The following is a 27,789-nucleotide window of genomic DNA, read 5'->3' on the forward strand; positions in this document are numbered from 1 at the left end:
CGGTGGGGGACGCTACGGGGAACGCGATAAAGGGGGAGGGGTCCGGGAGCAGACAGAACCTAGGGGGAAGTCACCAGGAAGGGGGGACCGGCCTTGTGTGGGTGAGAGAGTGACCCGGGGGAGGTGGAAGAGCAGGGAGGAGGGGAGATGTCCAGCAAGAGGTCAGGGATGGGGGAGGGGCCGGCCGGAGGCGAGAGGGCTGGGAGCAGAGACCACGGGGGGGAGGGGCCGGGGGGAAGCAGAAGCCTCACTGGGCAGCAGCAGTAGCAGCAGCAGCAGCAGCGGCGGCGGCAAGGGCGGCCCCAGCGGGGGTCCCGGGCGTCCCGGGGCTGCCCGCCCTCCCCGCCGCCTCCCCCCCAGAAGGAGCCGTGAGGAGCCCATGTCTCGGTGCCGGGTCCCGCCGTGGGGATGTCCGGGCCCCTCGCGGAGGGCGCCCCCTAGGCCTGGCTGTGAGCACGAGCAGGGTCTCCGGGAGCCCCGCTGGCTATGGCCGGCTCCCTGGGACTGTAGCGGCGCCCCCAGAAGTCATTCTGCCCCCGCACCGAGCCTCCCTCCCAGGCCTCCGAGTCCGCTGGGGGTGAGAGGCGGGGAGAACAGCACCCATAAGCCCGGACCTGGGGAGCCCCGGGCAGTGGCAGTGCCGGGGACCCCCCAGCCTGCAGGAGACCGGACGAGGGCGGACCAGATGTCGGCCCCCCAGTGCCTGCGTGGCGGAAGGAGGCGAGAAAAGCTTTGTGGAGACCAGACTCCATGTCCAGAAGCCCCTTTGGGCAGAAATGGCTGCCCCGAGCCTCGCGGCGGGACTGGCACCAGGCGCACTTCCCCGTCCTGTCACAGCCAGCTAAACAAGGCGGTCCCGCCTGAAGGGGGCAGCCCTTGTCCTGCCAGGGCCTCTCCCGGACCCAGACCAGCTCGGTCGGACCCGTGGCCGTCCTCGGGGACGCGGACAAAGACCCGGAGGGTCTCCCACAGGCAGCCTGAACCTCGGGCCGTGGGAGCCCTGGATGAGGAACCCGCGGGAGCCCTGAGGAAAGCAACCGATGACATCATCACAAGGCAACCGATGACATCATCACAAGGCAACCGATGACATCATCACAAGGCAACCGATGACATCATCACAAGGCAATGGAGACCCACCATTACAACAATGATGCAATGACCGGACCAGATGAGAGCACGGCGCAGTGGCCTTGGATCAGATGGGGCTTTGGGGGACAAGAATCACCACTAAGAAACCCAAGATCAAGCTCACTTAGTCACATCTAAGTTGGTGAAAGAAAGTTGGAAATGAGCTACTGACACTTCCCCACAAGCTAAAAAGGGGAAAGGTCCATACTGCATCTTCTCTCAAAAGCTGGCTCTAACCTCTCCCCGGGAAACTCGGATGCCCAAGGACCCACTGGCAATCCTCTGGTGTGACAGCTGATTGGCTATCAGTGCCCAACTCCTTACATCCAAGTGGAGCAGGACTTTTAGGGGATACCTTAGGGTCAAGGGAGGTTGAAGGGCCTTTATTTGCTCTGGTGCTGGAGGATTCATGGTCCAGTTTTACTATTACCCCAAAAGCTGATCATTGATCACTTTCTTATTGACCCTACATTCCAGATACCCCATTCACAGGTCCCTCCAGGAAATGAGAGCATCAAACTCTGCCCATAGAGCAGGTCATCAAACACTGTGTCTCCTCCCATCATCCCCAGAGCCCTTAATAGCACTGACAGCCATGTTTCCCCAGTTAGCCCCTGCTTTCACGATCCCCCCACTAGAATTTCACCAGTTGGTCTGTCAGCACCTGTAGGGTGATGTGACCAGGGATTCCTTCTGGCAATCCATCATCTTTAGGACCATCAGCAACAATGTGGGAATGGGGAGCCTGAGCTTTGTCCCCTCGCTCTCATCCATCTCTGTTACTGCCTGCTGACCTAAGCTTCTGAGTCACTGAATCTGTCTTTCTGTTCCATTGAGAGGGTTCTCCATACATCACTTGAAGGGCCCTTGTCATGGGGTGGCCCATTGCCATCTCGGCCATCAGGTCACCCCATTCTCTATATTTGCATCGTCTTAATCACACTATGAACTGATTATACTGAATGTCATAGTAAAGACCTGACTCAGATCAGTCCTCGGTAGTTTAAGTCCAAAATTTGAAATAAAGGAGAGATCTACAGGTCATTCAACAGTGATTTACTTAGCCATAGCTCACAAAGGTTACACAACAAGGGAAATCTCAGGCAGATGTTCCTCCCCTTCCATCTATACAGAAACATGTCTGGTGAACAGGGCAGAGTGAGGTGACTGAGGGTCCCTAACTCCATTGGGAAGGATCTTTCTTATATGACCAGATCATTTCACCTTGGCCTGAGTCTATCAGAAAGTCATTAACTGCAAAGTTTGAGCCTCAGCCCTCTGGGCCAATCATATCTTGGGGACAACTTCCTCATCTGCTGAGGAACAAACTAACTCAACCAACATGGTGGAAGGGGTGGCAGAAAATTCTAATGCAACAAAACATGGTGGGTGTTCATACCTTTGCTCAGGTATGAACCTATGTCTAGAATGCCTTCCACCTTTTTGCCTGGTCAATTTCTACTTCTACTTAAAAGTACAGATCAAAGGTCACCTCCTCCAAGGCTTCCCTGATCTTCTGGATGAATGACCACCTTCCTCCTAATATTTCCTGTACCACATTTTCTCTGCCCTTCTCTAATACATTCATTATGAAATACTGTGTGTTATAGTTAATAGCATTTCTGTCTCATTCCCCCACCCCATGCACTAGATTGTAAATGCTTTGAGAGGAGGGACCACAACTTAACTAAACACCGTGATCTGCCCAGAATACCATTCTCGGCACAGGAAAATTAATGTTTTTATTGCATCATCATTCTCTGTATATACATACGATTCCAGGGTATAGGCAGGTACTGGGGAGCAATTGATGATGGAGGATACCAAGGGTGATTGAGCTGAACATAAAGGAGGGTGGGGGGGGATGATGTCCTGATAGTGAGTTTCCTCTCCAGCTGCCAGCCTGGGCTTAGGAGAGCCTGGGGAATACCTGGTACAACTAGGACAAAGATGCATACAAAGAGAATGTACCTGTAAAGTTCTGAGAACAAAGAGGCAGATAGGGAGAACAGCACAGGAGGCCAGGGGCCTGTGTAAGTCTGGGTCATTCTCTGCTGTCAGACTGTAGGGTGCTCTGAGTCACTGTGACACCCCAGATACTGACCCACAGAGGAAGCTTTGTCATAAGTGGAAAAACCTTGGAGCAGCTGGAGTCAGAGTGGGATGGGAAGTTGATCCAGGGATGGTCACAGGGACTGGGTGCATTGATAACACGTTGCTCTGATCTGCTTCTAGCATTCTGACTCAAGAGTTTAATAAGAGAGAATGAAACAAACATTTATTTTTATTTATTTTTTCCCTTTTTGTTTTCCTTTTTCTGGTTATACATGTATATTTTTTTCTTTTTCTATTTTTCACTTATTTTTAAATACACATTTCTTTATGAATGTTGGGAGGGAAAAATCAGAACAAAATGGAAAAATCACGAGAGAAAAAAAGGGGGGGAAAGTGAATGTAGCATGTGTTGATTTATATTCAATCTCCATAGTTCTCTCTCTGGATGCAGATGGCATTTTCTATCCAAAGTTTATTGGGATTGCCTTGGATCACTGAACCACTGAGAAGAACCAGGAACCTCTGATTTGGGTCTCTCTCCAAACCAAGACATCTTCCTCATGGCCTCCAACATAATCATCCCAGTGTATGTTTGACCCTATTCCTGATCCAAAGCCTTCCTTGCCTCTTTTACATCAGCTGAAGCATAAAAAATTCTACTCCAACCCTCCATTTTAAATCGGTGTGTATCTCTCATTCTTAAATGTATTTCTTGTAATTCCTCATTGCCAAAGAATAAAATTCAATTTCCTGTGCATGACATTTAATGTCTCCATGCTATGACTCCAACTTACCATTCTGGTCTTATTTCCCCCTTCCTCCTTTTTAAGAACTCAATAATCCCCAGTCTCATCCTACCCATATGTAGTGGGACAGGTCATTTCCCCAATACCTGAAACACATTTCCTTTCCGTCTTCATTTATGGAAGCCCCTTTTCTCCTGAGGCGCAGCTCCCACGCTTCTCCTTCCAGAATGACTACCTGCCCACCAATTTTCTATGAACTTTCCTTTCCCAAATATTCCCAGAGCATGTTATCTGGATTTCTCTGTTCCCACCATCCCACTACACTTTGTTTTTTAATCCTCTATACAAGATTGTGGATTGTACCTTGAAACCTCATGCCAGAAGGGGCATTTTCCACCTTTGTATTCCCAGGATTCAGCAGGGAAACTGGCATTCCCTACTGGCAATGAATTTTACTAACTTAAATTATATGTATTTATATAAAATTATATATTGCCAATGTATATAAATTATAAAATTATAAATATTATGTTATTTTAGAATGTATTATATAAATTATTACATGTGAACATGAAATATAATTACATATTTAAATATATAGCTTATGTAAATATATAAAAATATATAATGTATATGTATAAATATATTTGTATGTGTTTTGTGTATTCATACATATACATATATGCATATACATATATTGTATGTATACATGCAATACATGCATATGCACATATACATGCCTGTGTACCCATACATATAAGTATGTATGCATGCATACTGTCTCACTAAAGCTCTGTCCTAATCCATGAACAAAGCTTGGAGGTGACTGCAAGTATCAAAGGAACCCAAGTTCTAGAAGCCTCCACAGGCCAAGAAAGGATCTTGGATCCTGGCAACAGATGGGGATCCCTTGTCACTTCTCCCAAAGTCACCTTAGCCAAAGTTGGAGGGGTCTGGAGCTAGACTGACCACTGGGTGATGATTTTTTTGGCCTCATTAATCCCGAAAGCTCATGCACCAAGTTAAAGAGTATCTCTCTCACTGGAGAATGGCCACCCAGATGACATTAATTTTTCTTGTAGCTGAAGTCAATACAGAATCAGAGGAGTGTATCTGAAAGGGATTTTGGAGGTCGTTCAGCAAAGGTCATAGACCAAAGGGCCTCAAGGGCCAGATAGTCTAACCCCCTCATTTTACATATGATGAAACTGAGGTCAGAGAAGTTTGGTGACCTCCAAGGTCATATCCTTAGTACGGAGCAAAGTCAAAATTTGAACCCAATTTCTCTGCCTCCAGAGCAAAGACCCTTTCCATTAATTCACTTGAATGAGCATAATTAATGCATTCAGTTCTGACTTCCCATTATGAATTGTAAAGATGAGGATGTAACCACAGATTATCAAAGAAGAAAAGTACCTTGGAGATTATCCAATCCAACCTCCTGCCTATTACAAGGATTAATAACCTGCACCAGCCAGTTAATTGACTGGGGAAAAAAAAAACACAACAACGATTTGGAAACAAGCAGAGAAACAACTCATTCCTGACCTAACTTTAATTTTTTTAACTTTTTTTGGTGGTTTCCTGTAATTGGAGTAGTGTTCATTTCAACAAGCATTTATTAAATGTCTGTTGTTTGTCTAGCACTGTGCTAGGCACAGACAAAAGAAAACAATTCCTTTCCTGTGAGAATGTATGATATCTTACTAGGAAGAAACATTATACAGATAAATAATATATACCAGCCACAAGCATTTATTGAGCACCTACTGTATGTATACTTGCTGTGTGTTCTAGGTTCTGATGACAAAGACAAAATAGGAAGGATTTTGGGTCTTGAAATAGAATGCTTGGTTACAGATTCCAAATCCTAATACTGTCTGTATAAACATGGGTGGATCATTTAATTTTAATAAGTCTCAATGTTCTCATTTGTAAAATGGAGGGATCCAGATCTTTAAATAAAAGACCTGGTTACAGATTCCAGATCCTAATAGTGTCTATATAAACATGGGTGGATCATTTAACTTGAATAAGTCTCAATGTTCTCATTTGTAAAATGGGGAAATCTGTACCATCTATATTAGGGTTATGAGAAAAGCCTTTTCCGAATTTACTGTGCTATAGGAATGGAAGTCATTGCCGCATCCTTGGACGTGAGATGCCAACTGTTATCAGCGAAGGGAATTACAGAACTCCATAGTCTTCTTCATGGCAACAGTTTAATGGGTGTGTCAAAGTCCTGGTGCTTTTTTAAGTACTCAAAGACTGTGTTTGTCCAGAATCCCAGAGCCAAGGCTTTCAGCTCCCTAAGAAGAAGAATCTTCCCTGTTGGTACCCCAGACAGTCCATCACCCCACCTCCCCCACTGACACCTTAGGGGACAGACCCAAGACCCTCCTGGAGTCCACCTGCATCCCACTGACAGGAAAGAGAGCCAGGAAGAGGGGGAAGGTGAGATCATGTTGGGAAAGGGGTGGTGGGAGAGGAGGAGGGTTAAAGGGGAACACAAGGCACTTTTGGGGGGGAGAGGGATGCTGGTGGGAGGGGCGGTCAGTTCCAGAGATCCTGGCAGAGCAGCAGCAGCAGAACAGAGACCAGGGAGGGGAGAAAGGTCTTCCAGACTGACCCGCAGCTTGCTGGAGGGGAAATTCTTGATACCTCGGCAATGATGTTCACACCTGGAGCTTTGGTTGGTGATGTTTTGTGCCCCAATTTCTTGATCTCCCCAATCCAATCCAAATAATAGGATACTCTAGAGAAAACGCTCGGGAAAACAGGTATGTTACATGGCATGCCCCAGCTTGCAATTCCCACCTGCATCCAGGTCTCTGAAAATTCACAGACAAGTGGCCCTCCAGAATCTCCCTGGGGAAGAGAGGAAAATGACTGGTAAAAATGGAGGGTAAAAGGAAGTATTTGGAGCAGTCCTACCCTTCCCCAGACAAGGGCAGTCATCAATCCACAGAATCCTAGAATGTCACAAATGGAGGACTCTTTAAACCATAGAAAGTAAGAATTGTAAGGGATTTTACAGACCCTGAATGCCAAGTCCCTCACTTTATAGATGAGGAAACTGAGGCTGAGAGAAGGGCTGATCACTGTCCAGTCCAGAGCTGAAATATGAGGCCTTTCCTAGACTTGCCAAACAAGATGTAGAACCTACTGGCATAGAATTATATCCAAGAGACTCCTTTATCCATCGATTCAGCAAATATTAATTAATTTATTAAATTATAATTTTATTATTATATTATAAATTAAATTATTACTTTAATTTATTAAGCATCTCCTATGTATAAATAAGGTAATACAGGAATTTGAAGCGTGGATAAACCTTAAGAGAGGGTCAGACAATTTTCTCATGTTTATGTTTTTCTTCCACCCTTTTTCTCCTCTCCAGATTTCCTAGACATGATTATGTACCCCCTCCATAATTTGATTCATTCTATTCCAAGATGGTGAATGAAATAATAAGAATACTGATCAAAGGAATCTGGAGCCTCAAGTCTAGTCAAAATTCTGGTACTTACTACCTATGTGACCTTGGAAAAGTGGCTTTCTCTCTCTGGGTCACAGGTTACTTATGTGGAAAATGAGAGTGAGAACTAAAATTCTGTAATTCTGAAATTATAACTCAGAAAGAAGTCAATTTGCATGTGTCAGAGGAATCCAGGGATTAATTAAGGATTGTGGAACAAGCAGACAAGGAGGCATGGATCCAACCAAAATGGTGGAGGCTTTTGCCAGATGGGACTCTAAAATATTCAGTGAATCTGGGGGCCAGAAGGACTACGGCAGGTCACTCACCAGACAGATTGCCCTTTGATGGATGATGTCTCCGGCACACAGCATGTCGTCCTTGATGTCATATGTCAAGTTGTCCCTCATTGGAACTCCATAAAACAAATTGCATAAATGATTTTCAAAGAGAGGGATCTCAGCCTCTTGGAGATAGGATCCTGGTGGCAGGAGCACTGTCAACAAGAAGGAGACAGAGTCAGAGCTCTGGGCCCAGGACTTACCTCTCCCTACCGGGTCTGGCCTTCCATGTCACTGTCAGCCGTACTTCTGGCCATTTTGCCCACAGTGATATCTCTCACAATGGCCCGGCACAAGCCTCTGTTTCAGACAAGAGTACAAGCCAAGCAGGCCACCAGGTGGTATAAAACATAAGGTCAGGAAGACCAGAGTTCAAATCTGACCTTAGACACCTACTAGCCATGAGACTTCTGCCTTAGTTTCCTCATATGTAAAATACAGATAATCATATTCTGCCAAAGTTATTGTGAGAATCCAATGAGATAACTGAAAGTACTTTGCACAGTGCCTGGCATACAGGAGGTTCTATACCAATGGTACGAGGATGTGGTGAGGATGATCATGGTGTAGACTTGTGTTTCTTGGTCTGATTCTATCTCTGAGATTTTCCATAGACCATGCTTATTTCTAAGAATTCCCTCCCTCCTTTTCACCAGGTGATGAGTTTAATACCTTAAAAGCCTATCCCCTCTACAAAAGGCCATCTGCATCAAGAAAAAGAACTATGGCAATATAGTAATCAATATATGCTATGTTTGTTTTTTTCTCTCCTGTGGTTTTTCCTTCATTCTGATTTTTCTCCTCCAACATGATTCATAAAGAAATATGTGTTAAAAAGTTAATATGAAAAAAGCCTATCACCTCTACATACTTCCTCCAGAAAGCTTTCCAAGTTAATGCCGTCTGTCCAGATCCAAACCTGGAAATGCAGTTTTAGAAGTAGAAGAGAACTCATATATCTTGAAGCACAACCAATGTCCTCATTATGGAGGAGGAAACTGTGGACCACCAGAGTGAAATGGGGAAGAAAGAAGAAGAACAAGAACAACAAGGAGGAGGAGAATAAGGAAAAGGAGGAAAAGGAGGAGGAGGAGGAGAAGAAGAAGAAAAGAACAAGAATAAGAAGCAGAAGAACAAGATGAAGAACAAGAACAAGAACAACAAGAAGAAGAAAGACAGGAAGAAACAGTTTCCATAAAGGTTTCCCTCAACTTGCCCACATACACACCAAAAATAAATGTTTCCCAGAAAAAGCAAACAAAAGAAAAAATCTGACATAATGAGTTGATAATTGAAACAAAAATCAAAGTAAAGCACAATCCAGAAGGAACATAAAATGAGTGAACATCAAAGGCACCATAAATGAAATTGGAACTCTCATGAGGGATATCAATACAGATAATAAAAATAGAAAATGAAATACGTCAATGAAATTAATAAAGAACAAAACAAGATCATGAGAATGCAACCACTTGAGAATATCAAAAAAGAATATATGAAAATTATGTATTTGCTGAAAAATATAATTCATTGATTGGAGAACAAAATGATTTTAAAAAATAGAAGCAGCAGAAAAATAAGCACAATAACCTCATTTGAAAATATGGTAAAATTCTTTTTTTTTAAATGACAGATTTGGAAGATGGTTGGAGAAATAGTCTATCTGACTCTAAGAAAAATGCAAAGAAAGAAAAAGTCTCATCATATTTTAGGAATTTGTAAAAAAAAATTCCCAGAAATATTGAAATCAAGTAACAGATTACAAGTTGATAGAATTCACAGAACATCAGTAAAAAATCCATTCACATAGGCATGTCTACATTAAACTACAAGACTACAATCAAGATGATTTTTCATTTACAAGACAAGATGATTTTTCAGACAGTCAAGAAGAAATGTGTCCCATGTAAAAACTTGTTAATTCTAACTGCTCAGGATTTTAGTCCAAACCAACAAATAAGAAAAACAACTAGAACTTGATATAATGAAAATCAAGAGAAATTTAATTTAATTTCAAAATCAGTCACCAGCAAAACTGATCATATGTTTTAAGATGAAAAATTAAGAGCTAACAATAATACCTGAAGTATGGAACTTGAATATATGAAACATCAAGAAACCAGCACATACATGAGGAATAAAATTAAAATCAATATGATAGTAACAAGATTACAGTATCACACCCTACTGTGAGTCATAGAATAAAAATTATTTTTATTGTTTTAGCCAGCAAAATTTGTTCAAAGATTTTATTTAAAAGACAAGCAAAAGTTGACTGGGCTAGAGAAATGCTGCTTATTTAATAAGTGACTCCTATCCTTTAAAGAATTAAAGTGTATTATATACATTGGTGAACAAGGGGAAGAAAATTATATTTGAGAGGATTTAGGGTATCTTTTAGGTCCAGACTTTTCCACAATGTCTAAATTGAGACATCCTGTCATAAAGCAGAGACAGTAAGGCTAGGGCATGAACTTTGGGGTTACTTAATGGTCACTTAGATTAGGCTGGCTTTAACAGCTGGACAGTTTCCTAGACACAGGACAATACCTAAGGTTAAAGAGGAGGTAAAGGAGGTGGGGGAGAAGTTTACTGGAATTCATTTTTCCTTACTTCAAGAGTCTTGAAAAAGATAGTTTTAAAATAGAGGTATTCACACCAAACTGACTTCTATATAAAAGAATGGATTGGACCAACAAGTATTTTGATATAATGATCATAATGGGATAAGAAATTAAAAGCACTTTTTTAATTAATTAGAAAATTTCACAGACTGAAGAGAAAAAAGAGGAACTAAGTAGAAGAGAGGAATAAATTGATTATTGTTGTTACAGTGGAATAACAAGAGTGTAGCATGGGGAAGATATAACTTCCAGAGAGCAACACTTCCATCTCAAACAAGGAAAAAGTGTTTCCCCTCTCCCACCAAAAAAAAAAAAAAAAAAAGCTTGGTTAAAAAAAACTACATAGCCTTTTTTTCTTCCTTCTATTTCTTTTTTCAATGGAAGGCCCTTTTTATTAGTTTTTCAACACTACAGGAAAATATATTTTTTTAATAGGCTTTGTCATGTACTCTTAATCCCTGGCCAAGAACCTATCCTTTCTACATTTTAAGCTACAGTACAGAAATCCAAAACGCATTCTCATATACCATCTCTTTAACCAATGATTCACTTTCAAATATTCTTCTTGTCCCATATTGGCAACAGAGACAGAAACACCATATATATCCTTATAGTTTTCATTTTCTTATAGAACATTTTTATAATCCTTACAGATCTTTCTAGACTCTTTCTGCCAATTTCATTTACCCCCAATATGACAGGTACAGGAATGGTTAGTAAACATCAGGTTTGACAAGTTTTGAAAAGTTCTCAGTCATGTCCTGCATATATGTTCCAGCAAGACCCCTCTTTCATTAATATTAGATTACACTCCTTTCTTACAAAATAAAATAATATAATAAAGTATGATTGATGATAATCCAAAATTAACAAGTATAACCCTTAATGTTAAAGTCTCTCATAAATAAACAATAAAAATGCACTATCAATGGAATACTCAATATATTGCCCACAAAAAATATATAACACACAAAAACACATTTGGATTTAAAAGTAGAGGACAAAACAAAATTTACATATGTGAATTTAATGACATAATGATTAAATTTATAAAAACACATTCTTTCCTAAGATTGATTTAGATGCCATGTGAGGATTCTGCTAAGCTTGGAAATACCATCATTATTTCCATTACTCTACTCTTCCTCCAAAGATCTGAAATCCCCAGGATCAAATAGAATATCTTCTGTTAGGCTATTAAAGACATCCCTATTTCCAATCTTCTTATTCTTTACACTTTTCAAACTCATTCCGTTTCTCAACATACTGTATTTTAACTGACTTTCCCCCATGCTCCTTATCCCCATGTCTTGGAATCCCTAGTTTCCTTCAAGTATTAACCAAATTCCCATGTCCCAACACAAGCCTTTTCTGATCTTCCCTTAATGCTTAATTGATCATCTCCTATTTATCTTGAATATATTTTGTTTGTACAGTTATGAGCATGGTGTCTCCCTCATTAGGCTATAATCTCCTTGTAAATAGAAACTAGCTTTTACCTTTCTTTGTACATTCAACTCTTAGCGCAGTTCTTGGCATATACTAGGTGCTTAATAAAGGCTTGTTGACTGACTGACTGTTTTACCTCACCTGTTTCTGTAAGAGTACCCCAGCCTGTCATCCAGCAAGATTTCCCTTCATAATATAACCCAGGAGTGGGCAGACAAATAGGGAGGATGTATGAGGAGAAGCCAACTGGAGAACTCAGTTCCAACAAGGCAATGTCACTTCCAAACGGGTGATTCTTAGAAAAATCGGAGTGGCTGAAAATTGTTCTCACTGAGAGTTGGAGAGAGTGAGTGTTTCCCTCATACAACTTGCTGTAGCCTACAAAGACTTTATACATACGTGGATCAGTGGACCTGTAGGAAAAAGAAAGATCTCACATTACTATTGAATATGTCCAAGGCTTCTGAAGTGAATCATCCTGTAAGTCACAGAAAGAGGTACAAGGTACTTACCTGGTCCAATCCTATCCAAATCTCAGTTCTATCTGTCTCTAAAAGTGATCACTCAGCTTCTAGTTAAAAACCTTCCATGATAGGAAACTCCATAAATCTGCTTTCTGTTCCCTCCCCCAATTACCACCAATCTATTTTATTTGGGAATGTCTCAAATTGGAAGTTCTTCCTCATGTTAGACAAAATATGCTTCTCTGAAACCTTTAGCCATCAATCCTAGTTCTGACTTTTAAAACCAAGCAGAAAAAGCCTAATGATTCTAATGATTCTAGAACAATGGATTTTTTCTTTTCTTTTTTTTTTCTTTTTTTTTTTTTTTTTTTTTTTTTTTTTTTTTTTTTTTTTGTTTTTTTTTTTTTTTTTTTTTTTTTTTTTTTTTTTTTTTTTTTTTTTTTTTTTTTTTTTTTGCTGAGGCAATTGCTAATTGTTAAGTGACTTGGCCAGGGTCACAGAGCTAGGAAGTGTTAAGTGTCTGAGACTATATTTGAACTCAGGTCCAGACTTCAGGGCAGGTGCTCTATCCACTGCACCATCTAGCTGCCCCAAACAATGGGTTTTCCTAAGACACAAAGACCAGTTCCCTTAGTATCATGATAACTTTTCTCTGGACACTCCAGGATGACTATAGACTGGGCAGAACTGAATATTATATTACAGAAGATATATGAACACAGTACAGTCTGATGATTGTCTCCCTTGTTCTGGACAGTAAGTTTCTTCTGATAAAAACTTTAAAAACTGTTATATGCCATATGATTGACTAATACTGGGCTTGTGGCTCACTAATATTCTCAGATGTTTGACACATGAATTATTATTTAACCACATACCACTACCTGTACTTCTTAATTTGATTTTTCTTGAGCTAAATATAAAATTATACATTTATCTTTATCTAGTTTCATCTTTAATTTTTTTTTATTTGTGTCTTCTGGACTTTTTTTATACCATTATAGTTATCCCCAGTATCCTTCCCTCTCCCAGATTAATCATTTCATGAGAGTTAGCCCATAATTCTGGTCTATTAAAAATCTTTTTGGATTCTGATTATCTTGTCTAAGGTGTGAGTTATTTTGAGTTCTGCAAACTTGATAAATAGGCCATGTATGATCTCTAATCCCTTATTCCTCTGTTATTTTCTCAAATTCTTATTCTTCCTCTGGTTTCATTTTACACCTTTTCAATTCCACATTATTCCCTACTCTCAAATCCCTTTACTGTTAGTCCCATCACAATTTACCCCTTGCCAAATCCCAGGATTGAATTTAACCCACCTTCTTCCCCTCATTCCTATTCACATGCTGCTGAACAAAGCTGGAAGAAGTCACTCAAGTGAACTGACAACACACTACAAACTCAACTGGGTCTTTACTTCAGCAAAGCAACACTTTAATCCTTCCCAGTGATTTTTCTATTCCAAATGTTCTTTCTTGAACCCATCCCCTTAATCATTAGCAAAGGATCTCCCCTCTTTATTGAGAAGGTAGAGACCATTTGTTGTGAGCTCCCTCTTTTACTCTTCATTTCAAAACCCTGACATTATCCCTCTTCTTCTCGCTAAAGTAAAACCCTGTAGTCTTTGATCCCATCCTCTTTCATTTTCTTCATTTTCATGGATCCCTCAGTGATTCCTTCACTCTGTAATCTCTCCCTATGCACTAGCTCCATTACTATTGTCTTCAAATATGTCCCTCCATATTTTTATTAGAGTCCAACATCTCCTCAAGCTACCATCTCATATCACTTCCCTTTTTCAGAGTCTTAGAAAAGTTATCTGTATTTGCTTTCTTCTGACTCCCCAATCTTTTGTAATCTGGTTTCTGACTTCATCAGCTCAGCAAACGTCAATCAAGTTCAAAGTTACAGGAATCTCTAAATTGCTAAATCTGTGGTTCTTTTCTCAGTCCTTTTGACCACTCGCTTCTTTTGCAATTCTTCCTTATGAAATTTTAGTAACCTTATTCTCTTTCTCCTGCCTGTCTCATCTTTCTCCATCCACATCATGACCTCTAACAGCAAGGACACTGAAAGTGTCCCCTAAGGCTCTCCTCTGGCCCTTTTCTCTTTTCTCTCTACATTTTCTTTCTTGGTGATCTCAGTAGCTCCCCTGGTTTTAATTATCATCTCAATGCAGTTGATTTAACCACTCAGTGTCCCAGGCATTTCTCTAAAATTGTAAATTAAATAGATGCTCATTGAAGCAATGGAGAAAGTTTCCGTACAAAGAATTCCCCATACTAATGAAATAACCAGTCTTAACCAAAACAAATCAGACTATATTTCACTATCATTATGAAATTAAAAATTCAAATCCACATGGATTTCTATGTGGATTCTTATTAAACAAAAACATATATATATACAAATTTAAATTTATATATTATTTTTATATACTATATGGGGGCTCTCTTCAGTCATTTTAATCCATATCTTACCACTAGACCCTGACAGCTCTGGAAGGGAAAGTGAAGCAAGTGAACTTGCCCAGCCCTTCCTCACTTAAATCCAATTGACTTGCATGTCATGGCATCACATTTCTGATATCATGGGACTCTTCAAAAATGAAGGACAGATAATGACAACAACATGATAGATAGATAGATGGATAGATAGATAGATGATTGATAGATGGATAGACAGATAGATAGGTGATAGATAAATGATTGATAGATGGATAGATAGACATAGATAGGTGATAGATGATTGGTAGATGGATGGATAAATGAATAGATAGATAGATTATTGATAGATGATAGATGATTGATAGATGGATAGACAGACAGATAGGTGATAGATAGACAGACAGGTGATACATGATTGATAGATGAATGGATAAATGGAGAGATAGATAGATGGATGGATAGATGGATAGATGGATATATAGACAAATAGACAGAGATGATAGATAGATAGATAGATTTATATTACTATCTTAGTCTTATAAGCAACCATTGGAAAATTTTCTCCCAAGAGGTTATTACTGTAGGAAGAAATCACTGTGAACAATAAAAACATACTGAAGAAGGTAAAATTTAACTGGTTCTGAAAAAATGAATGTTTGGATAGAGTATGAAGAAGGACATTCTAATGAGAAAGGATGTCCTATTCAAGACTTAAAAGTGAGGTATATACTTCTTTCTTTGTGGGATCTTTGAAACTAAGATATAAAAATGTACTTTACAAAGACTAGTGAGGAATTGTGGCTAGATAGTATCTGAAAAAGATCTTGAGGATCTTAGTGGCCCACTAATTCCAAAGCATCAATAGCATGATATGACAATAAAAGAATGTCACCTCAGGCTGCATTGAGAGGCGAGGTTTCCAGAAATAAAAACTTCATAGTCCTTCTGTACTCTAATCTGGCCAGATCCTATCTGAAGCATAGTGTCTAAAGTTTAGAAAGGACATTGGTGAACTGGAAAAGTATCCAGAGAAAAGCAATCAGTAGAATGGAGAGTTCCAAGACTGTGTCATGTAAGAACAGGTGAGAGGAAGTGGGAAAGTTTAGGCAGGAGAAGTTAGCTGTTTTCAGGGATTTAGAAGATTATCAAGTGGAAGGAGTGACTTTCTTGGAATGGAGTCATGGGGCAGAGACAGGGGTAATGAGTGGAAATCAGAAAGATGCATGTTAAGGTTTAGGTTTAGGCAGGAAGCTCATACTAATGGTTAAAAGTAAAAATGTGGGCTAAAAGTAGAAAGAGCCTCCTGGAAGGGTGAGGGGATCTCCTTTCTTGCAAGCTTACCATCCCCTTGGAGCTAACTCTCTCATCTCCTACTAGCCCCAGCAGCCAATCCCTTTGGGTGCTCTCTCTTAAAACTTCATGGCTCCCTAGAGGGCTGCAGCCCCTTCCCTGAAAAGGTCAGTCAGGGCTTGTGATGTCCTGTGAAGCCTTTGAAAACCGCCACAATAGACTCTTCACACTATAATAAAGGGTTGGAGGGGGACTTTAGTGAATGTTTTTGTCAAGCAACTGCAATATGGCAAGTGTTGTAGATGCTGAGAATATAAAGACAAAAATATAAAGACTCCGTGCCTCAGAGAGCTTATATTCTAACATGAGGACACAATCCACATAGATAGGAAAGAATGGCCAGGGAAGGGAGTCTGGGTCTGAATCACAGGAGAGGGGAATGGAGACTCAGAGGGTCGATTGTCAAGTCCTTTTCTATAGCATGGATAGCAATTATCTGATCGTTGTTCTCAAAGCAAGGCTGGAGGGAAGCAGAGTGGGGAGGGAGGACAATGTTTGATATGTAACTTTTTTTGTTTTTCCTTGTAAATCAGCAACACACTAGGCTATCTGAGCCTCATTTATAGACACCTACAGCTGTGGGACACCAATGGACTATCCACTTGCTGACAATTACCTGAGCCAAGGCAATGGACAAATCTCTCATGATTTTTTCAGGAAAGCCAAGGCACTCTGTCCCTAACCCCAAAATTTCCCTCCATCCAGGGCTCATCTTTTCCCCAAAACAATACCACTCACTTTTGAAAGCAGTGGGCTGCTGTGAGTATCCACTGGGAGTCAATAAGGGAACCTCCACAAATGAAAATTCCTCTGTACCACAGGCCAACTTGCCAAGGCCACTTCCCCTCAAGAGCAGACTGGCCCCCCATAATTTTCCCAGACAACTTGGGTTTTCCGCACACTGTGTGGAAAGAAGCAACAAAAGAAAAGAAATTAGGGACTCCAACAGGCAAAAACCCTAAGTTTGGCTCTAATACAAGGTGGGATTGACTCATGAACTTTGTTCTCCTTATCAAGGGCAGGGCTGACCATTTCTATAATGTGAGTTTAGGGAACCCCCTCCAAATCCAACTCAACTCCTTGACCCCAAAATGAGTATAGAGAAGGAACTGGATTTAAGAATCAGACAAGCTGGGTTTAGATCTCCCTTCTCATTTATTTCTCTGACATTCATTTTCTTCCCCTATAATTGGGATTAATAATATTTGCACCAACATGGCTAATACGGACATTTTTTGTATGACTTTACCTGTATAATCAATATTGTACTGCTTGCTTTCTCAATGAGCATGGGAGGGGCAAAAGGGAGAGAGAGAATTTGGAACTCATTTTTTTTCCCAAAAAATGGATGTTACAATATTTTCATATGATTGAGAAATGTTTAACAAAATAAATATGAAAAAATAAAACTTGCGTCATCTATTTCATAAGTTTTAAGAGAAAAAGTGCTCTCAATTTTCTCTTCTAAAATAGGATTAAGGATATTTGCGTCACCTATTTCATAAATTTTGGAATGAAAAATGCCTTACAAATTGCGCTGTGCTCTAGAAATGTGAATTCTAGGTAATATTCTATATCTCAGAAGACAGAATACATATGGAAGAGGTCACAGATCCATGAAAGCATGATTGTATAAAAAATAATGCATTTTCATGGTAAGGAATATAGCTTCCAGAATTAAGAGAAAGTGGGAGGTTGGCAACTACAGATCAGATATGGGCCCTGAACTGAGGATTCTTCAAAACTTTTCAAAGTCTCAAGAAGACATTCAAGAGACAAGGATCAGAAGAACTGGCTCAGATCCCATATCTAGCATGGTCATGCTGTGATAACAGACTAGATACTTAGCCTTTCAAAGTCTCAGCTTCCTTACCTCTAAAAGAGGGATAATAAGTAACATGTCTATTCTCTACCTCACAGAGTCATCGTGAGGAGAGAATTTTATAAGTTTGAAAGGCCCAGAAAAGGGGAACTAGTCAGAAAAAAAATTTTTTAAATAGTGATGCTCATCTCTTGGGGATGGCTAAATAAATCCTAGTTTATGGATGAGTGAAATATGACTATACTATAAGAAACAAAGTAATAGAGGAGCACATGAAGACAATAAAATAAGCAAGATCAGGGAAGCCATATACACAAATATTACAACAATTGACATGGAAAGGAGAATGGCAACAATAATAAAATTTATTATGTGGTCTGAAGTAATAATAACTAAGCTTGACCCCAGAGAAAAAACATGAGAAGGCACCTCCTTGCCTTCCTTGGAGAGGGAGGGTATTATAGATATGGAACAATACATATAATATCATAACTTGATTGGTGTGTTGACTAATTTTACTGAAGTGTTTTTTTAAATCTTTTAAAATTTATCAGTATAAGAAATGGTGAGGGGAGAAGGTATTTTGAGAAACAAAGGAGAAGTAAAAACAAAAGATATTAGTAAAAGTTGTTTTATGACAGCTATTATCATGATGGCTAATTTTCTGTTCAAAGGAAAAGGTTTTCTGGAAAGTTTATTATTTTGCATGTCCAACAGTCCTAGTTCTCTTCCCTGGAGCCCAGGTTCCTAGTTTCTGTCTCATATTTTGCTTCCTTCAAAACTGTCTTGGAGTCTTTTTCCTTCTTTGATCTCAGAATCCCCCTCCTTTCTCTGATTTGATTATTTTCTCTTATCTTAAACATTTATTTACATATACACACACATTTGTCTCCCTTCGATGACTGGTACTCCCTGAATTCTCAGGTATTTTGGTCCCAGACCCCAAAGAGTAATTCTAGAAGAGAAATGAATCTTACCTTTATCAAGGTCACTGCCATAGGATCCTACTGACAGAACATTTAGGAAAAGAAGGGACAAGAAAAAAAAAAGGCAGATGAGGGGAAGTGTTTCCAGTTGCTCATAAAGATGTCTGATTTTTACTTAATGTTAGTCCCCTCTGACTAATGCATTCAAATCCTAACTCAGCTGTTACTCCCACCGCCAAGTTTACTCCTTGTCCCCCTCCAACCCATCCCTTGGTCCACCTCTCCCAGGTATCACTCTTGGCTCTTAGTGATCTAATCTCAAAATCTCAACATCATACTTTTTTCTTCTAATATGATGGCAAGTTTTCTGAAGGGAGAGGTTGTTTAATTTTTGTCTCTGTATCCTCCTTACCCAATCTAATACCTGGTATATAATAGGCATATAATAAATGCTTGTGGATTGAATGAATTCTCTTTCCCATACTTCTTCACAGCACTGACCCTAATGGAGTACAGACTCTGATAGGATTTGCGTGTAGACTATGTCCAACAGAAGACCACACTAAGAACCTGACTCTGGATGATTTCTGATCAGGCAGGATGAGAAAGCACAGACAAGACTCCCAGGATCATAGTTTAAAGCAGAAGTCATCAAGTCCAACTTACTCATTTGACATATGAGGAAAGTGAGTCAGAGATAAAATAACTTGCTGAAAAACATGCAGCAAATAAATAGCAGAGCCCAAAATTGAATCCAGGAATTCTGACTCCAAATCTGACACTCTTCCAAATACGCCACGAAACACCATTATAGTGCAGCAACAACCCATAGCTTGGACTACATGAGGAAAAGGAAAGGATCTTATTTAACCACCACTTTTCTCTCTCTTTCCCAGCAGAATGTTCTATATTTAATATTTGTTCAGTCATTTAAGTCACATCTGATTCTTCATGACCCCATTTAGGGTTTTTTGGCAAAAATACTGGAATGGTCTGCTATTGCCTCCTCCAGCTCATTTTACAGATGAGGAAACTGAGGCAGACTTGCCCCACATCACAAGCTAGTAAATGTCTGAATGATTCCAGGCACAGTGCTCTATTCATTTTATCATCTAGGTCCTGTTCTATATTTAATGGGGGTCTAATAAATGTATTTTGTTGTTAAAGGGTGGAATTTTAGAGCTCAGACTTTAACACATCCTTCTTGAGATCATGGTTTATCTCCCCAAGCTTAGGGGTGACAGGGGTGATAGATTATAGATTTAGAGATAGGAAGAACCCTAGAGGCAATTCAGCCCAACTCCTTCATTACAGAATGGAGGAAACAGTGAAATTTTATGATTTCCCCAATGTCAAATAGGTAGTCAATTTCAGAGCCAGAATTTGAACTCAGGTCCTTTGGCTCCTAAATGGGCATGCTTTCCCACTGCCATACTGCTAGGTGGAGAGTAGAACTATCCACTGGTTGGACTTGATGTTCTATATACTGGAAAATTTCGACAAAGTGCCAGATAGCAAATAGATAGATTAATTCCTTGGGGATTTTCAAGGTTAGCAAGAATAAGGCTTCCCATTACTGAAGGCCTCTCACATAGTTAGGAGCTCAAACCCTATATTTGCCAAAAGGCCATGTGCTTCCCATCACCAGACTCTGAGATGAGAGGGATTTATCACAGAGATCGGGTACCCCAGTAACAAACACTGAGAGCTCTAGCTCTGATTTCTGCATCCCGACCTTGCTGATATATTTGCTCATTTCCTACAAGCCAGTAGAAATTCCTTTTGATACAATTAATATGCAAAGTGCTAATTTTCATCTAGGTATAATTTTAAAACTTCTTAACTATGTAAATTCTCCAAGTCTGGTCTTGGCTATCTCTAAAGGTATTAAGTTCCTCCACTGAACTATTCAATTACTCCCCTGGAAGTATTTGAGCAAGATTGAGTGACCACTGACTTGAGATGTTAATGAAAGGATCACTATTCAGTCGGAAGTTGGACCAGATGAACCTCTTGAGTCCTTTCCAGTTCTATAACTTTATAATTCAATTATACTCAAGTTTTGAGGTGACAGGGGATTTTTTCAAGGTTCTTTTTTTAATGCCATTTGGTGATCATTAGTTTTTCTCAAATCTCAAATTCCTTTTCTTTGTTTTTATTTGTGCTATGCTTCTTTTATCCAATTTATAATCCAAATAACATTTATATTTTCAGAATACCTCCCTGAGGGCAAAGATTATGTTTTTGCCTTTCTTGTATTCCCAAAACTCAGCACAGTATGCCCTTAATAAATGCTTGTTGACTGAATGCAGGCTGTCTTTCATAACTTTGCAAACCCAGGATATGTCCTAAAAATAAAAATAGGCCAGTGCAGTAACTTTTTTTTTCTAACTTTAATCTCAAATTTTAAGTCACTGACTTCAACACTTCAAGGATCTATGGTTTCATCATCATCTGCTCTTCCTCTTCTGATCTCTCTCTCTCTCTCTCTCTCTCTCCTTCCTTTCAGGAGATGGCCATGACATTCACTCCCAGGTAGTCAAAATCCCAGCACCAAGCCTCTCCATGCTGAGCCAAATTGGGGCTCTCACTGCCAACATGCAATCCATTTCCAGTTCTATACTCAGAAACTTTCCAGTTTGATGGAAACTTGTGTTCTATTAACACAGCCTACAAAAACTCAGCCTCCCCTGTGGTAGGGCATGGAAAATGGAAATGAAAATGTGAAAGAAAAAAAAAACACTTGTAATTAAAAAATAATCGAGTAAACCTGTTTTCGATTTGTGGAATTAAGGAGGAAGTTGACAAAAAAAAATTTTAAATAATTTTTAAAATGTTGCCACAACATTGAGAACTTGTTGGATTCTTTTTTTGGAAGAGCAAAGGAACTTTTAAAAAGCATTACAGTTAGCAGGTAAGTCCCCAGAGTCATGATATGCATACATTCAGCGGTCCAAGGGATAAAGCTACCTTGTTATAATTTAAAGCTCTCTCTCTCTCTCATTTCCATTCCAGTTTAAGCCCCTGTGACTTTACAACTCAGATCGTTGTCTTGATACCTTACTGAAGTCCTAAGGCCAATATCTCTAGGTGCTAGATGATGTAGGGCACACAACGCTGGGTAGGGAATCAGGAAGACCTGAATTCAAATTCTACTTTAGACTCTTACTAGCTGTGTGACATCAGGTAAGTCACTTGATTTCCATCTACCTCAATTTCCTCATCTACAAAATGCAGTTATAATAGCACCTACCAGGGCAGGGTTGTTGTGAGGATCAAATGAGATAATGTTTGTAAAGGTCCTGACACATAACAGTTATTTAATAACTTCTTGTTCCCTTCCCTGGCTCCATTAAACCTTCCCCCAAAAAGACTTTTCTTATAATTTGAAGAAAATAAATATGATACAGTTACTGGGTTTGCTTCTTATTGTTATTTTTTCAGTCATGTTGAACTCTTAATGATCTATGAGGGATTTTCTTAACAGAAATACTAAAGTGATTTGCTTTCTGTTTATATCTGTTTCTGTCTCTGTTTCTCTGTGTGTTTCTCTCTGTCTCTCCCCCTCTCTTCCCTCTCTTCTCATGACCTCCTCTATCTATCCTTCTCTGCTCTTTGAGAACACCCTTTATTTCTCAGACTTTCCTCTCTCTCTCTCTCTCTCTCTCTCTTTCTCTCTCTCTCTCTCTCTCTGTCTTTCTCTACAGTTGGCAACCCTACACTTGCCCAGCTCAGTTACACACCAACCTCCCACTGTAAATCCCCTTCCCCTTGTCTCACACTGCTAACACCTTGGCAGTCCTCAGTTCACCATGGGCCTTCTCCACTCTGCTAGGAAAGTCAAGAAAGAGTACCTGATTATCCTGTTCTCTGCTCTCAAGTGGACCTTCCCTTGGGGGAGGCTGCTCTTTAATTCTCTGCACTCTATCCTATTCCCCACAGTATCTACTCCTGTTTTTAAAAAAACAAAATATTTGCTTTTCCAAGTTCATGCAAAGATACATATTCCCCTCTGCAAAGCCTTGTATTACAGATTTTTCTCCCTCTCCTCTCCCCAAGACAGCAAGCAATCTGGTATAGGTTAAACACGTGCAATTCTTCTAAATGTATTTCCATATTCATCACCCAAGTTCTATTTCTAAACCTCCTTTTTCTTCAAGATCCTTGAATTGCCCTCCTTCCTTTCTAAATGCTCACCCATTTTCCAACTGATTCCAATCTCAAAGAATTCCCTTCCTATCTATACCCTTAAATTCCATCTCTCCCATCTCATTCCTACCCTCTTTCCATCAATAATTCCCTCCCATGGTCTCTCTCATCTTCATATCCTTAAGGGATATTTCTTCTCTCTGTCTCTGTATCTCTCTCTCTCTCTCTCGCTGTTTCTCTCTCTTATAATGACCTCCTCTATCTCTCCTACAGCATATCTAAATCACCTTCATTTCTGAAAAGGCTTCCCTTGACCCTGCTATACCTTCAACTTATCATGTTATATCTCTCCCCCATTTTACTGCCAAACTCTAGCAAGAATTGTCTATTTTTTCTGACTCCACTTCCTCACCACCCACTCTCCCCACTCTCCCACACTCCTTTAAAATCAGACTTCTCACTGAATTCCTATTTGAAGTCAGCAGTGTTCGCTTAATAATTGTCACCGTCCTGGAGAATGGGCAGCCCAGAGTCTACATGGAGAAGTTCTTCAGGGTCTCCCTTTTTTGGAAGAGACAATATTGGCTGCACCAGGTACTGCAGTGTTGTGGAAGCTGCTTCGCTCCAGAAGTTTACTGTCTAGTCCATCACTTTTAAAAGTTCAGTCCTAGCTATACCCAGAAAAAAACAAGCTGATATAGAAGGTAGGGAGATAACAGCAAACAGGTGATGAAACAAGAAGGGACTGAGATGACCTGGGATGATTAGGCATAAAGAAACAGAGAGGAAGTTAAATACTAGGGAGACCTGGAAGGATGGGCAGCTGCTAGGTGGTGCAGTGGATAGAGCCCTGCAACTGGAGTGTGGAAGATCTAAATTCAAATTCAGCCTCAGATACTGACTAGTTGTATGATCCTGGGCAAGTCCCTTAACCCTGTTCACCTCAGTTTCCTCATCTGTAAAATAAGCTGGAGAAGGAAATGTACTCTAGTATCTTTGCCAAGAAAATCCCAAATGAGGTCACAAAGAGTCGGACAAGATTTAACAATAGGGACAATATAATTAGGGAGGGGTAATATTATAAGGATAACTGGAAAGAATGAGATAATAGGAAAGGAGAGATATGGATGAAGAGCCAAACTTAGGATAGGAAGAATTAACATAATAATAAGAGGAAAATAACTAGAAGGGGATCAAGTAGAGGAGATAAAAGAAGTTGATGTCATTGGAAAAGGTTCAGATAACAAGTGTGAGATGATTACAGGGTGTAGTTAGATTTGTAAAAAGCAAGGAGTGAGATAAGATCTCAGGGAAAGAGTGAAATGGCTAACAACATGTAGGGCAGAATAACAGAATAGGTGAGATTAGAGGGATGGGGAAAGATGGGTCATAATAAGCTGTGTGAGATATAGAAAAAAAGTGGGATAAAAGGAGAGAAATGGAGATGAGGAAAGATAAAAGGAAAGATGAAAAAGCAAAAAAAAAAAAAGGGCCAAGTAAAATGGAGAGGGAGCAATATACAGAGCAAGGGCAATAGAGTGATGGGGAGGGATGAGAAAATGGTAGAGGTGATATGATGGGAAGTTGTCAGATAACAACGGGAATCAGATAAGAAGAAGGGTGATGAAGAGGGAAGAGGTGAGTTAGGAAGGGAAAAATAATTGATGAGAGGAAAAATGAAGGAATTGAGATAAGAGAGACCAGATGAAATAACTGAAAATGGAGAAGTCAGGGAAGATTCTGTGGAAGGAGTGAGATTAAAGAGAAGGTGTAAGATAGAAAGAGACGAGATAACAGAGAGGGAGAGGGAGATGAAGAGAGGGCTGAGATAACAAGAGACAGAAGGAAGCAAACTGAGACCAGAAATTAGAAGTATGAAGGTGCTATGAGCAGAGATGGGGAGGGAGGAGGAGAGAGGGACCAGCAAGGACTGGTACAATGAGGAGGATTTACACTGAGAGAGAGAGAGAGGGACAAAGAAGTGAGGAAAGAGAGACAGGGGAAGATAACGGGTACCTGGCAGGAGGTGAGCGAACCAGGAGAGGAAGAGAGCCCAGGAGGAGTGGAGTAGCTGAAGGAGATGAAACTGAGGGAAAGGGCTTGTGTGGCAGAAGGCTGGGAAACAGAATGAGTGAGATAACGAGCATGAGTTATGGAAGGGAAAGGAGGAGGGAGAAGGAGAAACCAAACGGGTAAAAAGGCAGGGAAAGGGGCTATTGGCCCCTGGGAAGGTGGAATAAGTAAGCAGCACTGATAGCAACGGAAAGGGGGTGGAGGAGGGGTTTGTCAAAGGTCTAGGGGAAGGAAATGATGAAGCAGTGAAGACAGACAGAGCAGCTTACAGCAGTGGAGGTAAGGTAGGAAATAACTGGGAGGAGCGGGACAGACAGTGAGGAGGAGGTGAGATCAGAGGGAGGAGGTGACGTCCCGGGAGCCTCACTGGGTGCCAGCGGCGGCAGCAGCAGCAGCAAGGTGGGCAGGAGCCGCAGGGGGTCCAGAGGAGAACAAGCGCCCATGTCCTGCTCCTTGGTGGTCCCGTCTCCCGCAGCTTTCCTGGTAACTGACGGAGGGTGCCCCCCGGGGCTTCAGAGAGCGCCCCCTATGGCTGGGGCTGGGTAGAACCTACAGGGGACATGACCTCGGGACCCAGCGCAGGGCTGATCACGCCCCTCCTCCCTTCTCACTCCTCCCCCCTCAGGCTGACTCTTCCCGGTGACTGGTCCTGGTCCGGCTCTTACTCCTTCTTCTCCTCTATGGCGCCCTCAGGGGGCTGGCGGCCTAAAAGGGCCACCGTGTTTGGAGAAAAGCATCAGGATTTAAGTGTTTGATTTTAAGTCAGAAAAGCCGGGTGCGAGCCTCAGCGGGGCTCCAAGCTTATTGCGGTTTCCTGGTCTGTAGAAGGAAGGGCTGAGCGAGAGACCTTTCTAGCTCCGCGGGGCCCTGATCTAGGCGGAGCCCAGCCCCCTCTGTAAAGGCCCCCAGCCGGAAGTCGCCCCCCAGCGGGAGGGCTCCTAGTCTGCAGGGAGACGGGTCTCCGGCCTTCTGGAGCCCCTGCCCCCTCCCCCCCTTCAGGGATGCTTGCGCCGGCCGCCCATTAGAGCCCCGCCCTCTGGCCAGCTTGGCCCTCAGCGAGGGAAAGCAGACCCTCCCCCGCAGCAGGCCCCGGGGGGAGGGGGGGGAGGAGGGGCAGACATGGCCCCTGGGCATCTCCCTGCGGGTTTGAGGAAACCCCCTCCAGTTCCTTTGTCTCCGTGTTCTTCCCCCTCCTTCCGGTGAAGCCCGGGGCTGCAGCCCGAGTGCCCCAGGGGCGCCCCGTGTCATTTTCTGGGATGGGGAATTTGCGGCCTGAGAGAGACTGCATTGGAACGCCTGGAAAGTTCCAGAAAACCTCGAAGGCGGAACCTGAGCTAAGGCCGAGCCAAGCGGCAGAACCAGAGAGCGCCAGATCCCTGGGGGGCTCCCGGCCGCGGCTCTTCCCGGCGTCACTAACCGGTCCAAGGCGATTGCAGCGGGCTTGGGATGGGAACCGCCGCCCCCATGCAGAGAAAGGACGAGGGAGACCGAATGCAGACCCGAACACGCTCCTTTTCTCTCTTTCTCGTGGCTTTTCCCTTTTCCGATTTTTCTTTCCCAACACGACTAATAGAGCAATGCACTAAACATAACTGCACAGGCATAGCCTTAAAGAAGAAGCCGCCGCCATCTTGTGCCTTCTTGGCCCTGTGCGGATTCAGCAGTCTCTTTTGTCCGGGGACGTCCCTGACCCGGGGAGTGGGACCTTCTCCCCGAGACTGACTTTCGCGGCCTCGCGCTGAGCGAGGCCTCGGGCTCTGCCTCCCGTGGGAGGCGTCCAGGGGAGTCCGCCCATCGCTCCTGCGGAGCAGCGCTAACCTAGAGGAACGGCTCCCGGCTAACATACAGAAACTAGAAGCGGGGCGTCCGTTACCTTACCGGAGCTCCGGGGAGGCCGTGCTTACGGGCCAGCGAAGGAGCCCGAGGCGTCAAGGTGAAGGATTCACGCGGAGATGAGGGGGAGCCGGGGCCCACCCCCAGTGAGGGGCGGGGGGCCTGCTTAGCAGGGGAGCGGGCTTAGGGCAGGACCAGAAATCTGGGGAAAGTCCCCGAGGAAGGAGCATTTGGTTGTTTATAAAAGGAGGTGCCAATCCTTTGTTTTTGCAAAGTGAAGTACAGCCAGTCCGGCACTCATTCTTTTTGCTAGCCTGAACGCTTACGGAAGCAGCAAAAGGCCTATTTCTATGGTAACACAGAAGACACATTCAGATATTCTCGGGAGAAACCAGGGATGGGGGTAGACATGAGCCGGGTTCTTTTCAGAGGTAGCCAGGGAGTATAATAAATAGACGCTGGGCTTGGAGTGAGGAAGGCTTGAGTTTGAATTCCCGTCTACTTGAGGGAGGTGTTTCTTACTCTTGGAGGTCGGTCCCCTAAGTGCTGTGTTTTCTTTCACAACTTGACTTTTATTAAAATGTTTTATATAACTTCACACATGGTTTCTTAATCGTGATGGGGGATAAAGGAGAGAACTTAGAACTCAACAAAACTTTTTAGGTTAAAGTATATGCTGAATACAAACATGTGTACATATCCATAGTTACTTTGTTGCACAAGAAAAATGGACTTGGAAACAAGGTGAAACTGACCTGTGAAGGAAACCAAAAATGCAGGCAGACAAAAATAGAGGGATTGGAAACGCTATGTAGTGGTTCCCACTCATTTCTCGGAGTTCTTTCGCTGGGTGTTGCTGGTTCTCTTATTATTGAACAAATGCAACTGATTTGAG

General features: G+C 41.7%; 1 protein-coding gene across 1 annotated transcript; it reads right to left on the reverse strand.

Annotated features, from left to right (window-relative positions):
- Nucleotides 1–5,458: 5,458 nt before the first annotated feature.
- LOC100913583 (serine protease 38) lies at nt 5,459–18,971 on the reverse strand. Its single transcript, XM_031960404.1, has 5 exons — nt 18,891–18,971; nt 16,830–16,992; nt 11,969–12,240; nt 7,743–7,909; nt 5,459–6,800 (listed from the first exon to the last, which is right to left on the reverse strand). Exons 2-5 carry the CDS (start codon nt 16,958–16,960, stop codon nt 6,486–6,488), a joined length of 885 nt encoding a protein of 294 aa, XP_031816264.1. The 5' UTR covers nt 16,961–16,992; nt 18,891–18,971; the 3' UTR covers nt 5,459–6,485.
- Nucleotides 18,972–27,789: the final 8,818 nt, after the last annotated feature.

The sequence above is a fragment of the Sarcophilus harrisii genome, chromosome 1 (assembly GCF_902635505.1).
Source record: "Sarcophilus harrisii chromosome 1, mSarHar1.11, whole genome shotgun sequence".
Classification (NCBI taxonomy): Eukaryota; Metazoa; Chordata; class Mammalia; order Dasyuromorphia; family Dasyuridae; genus Sarcophilus; species Sarcophilus harrisii.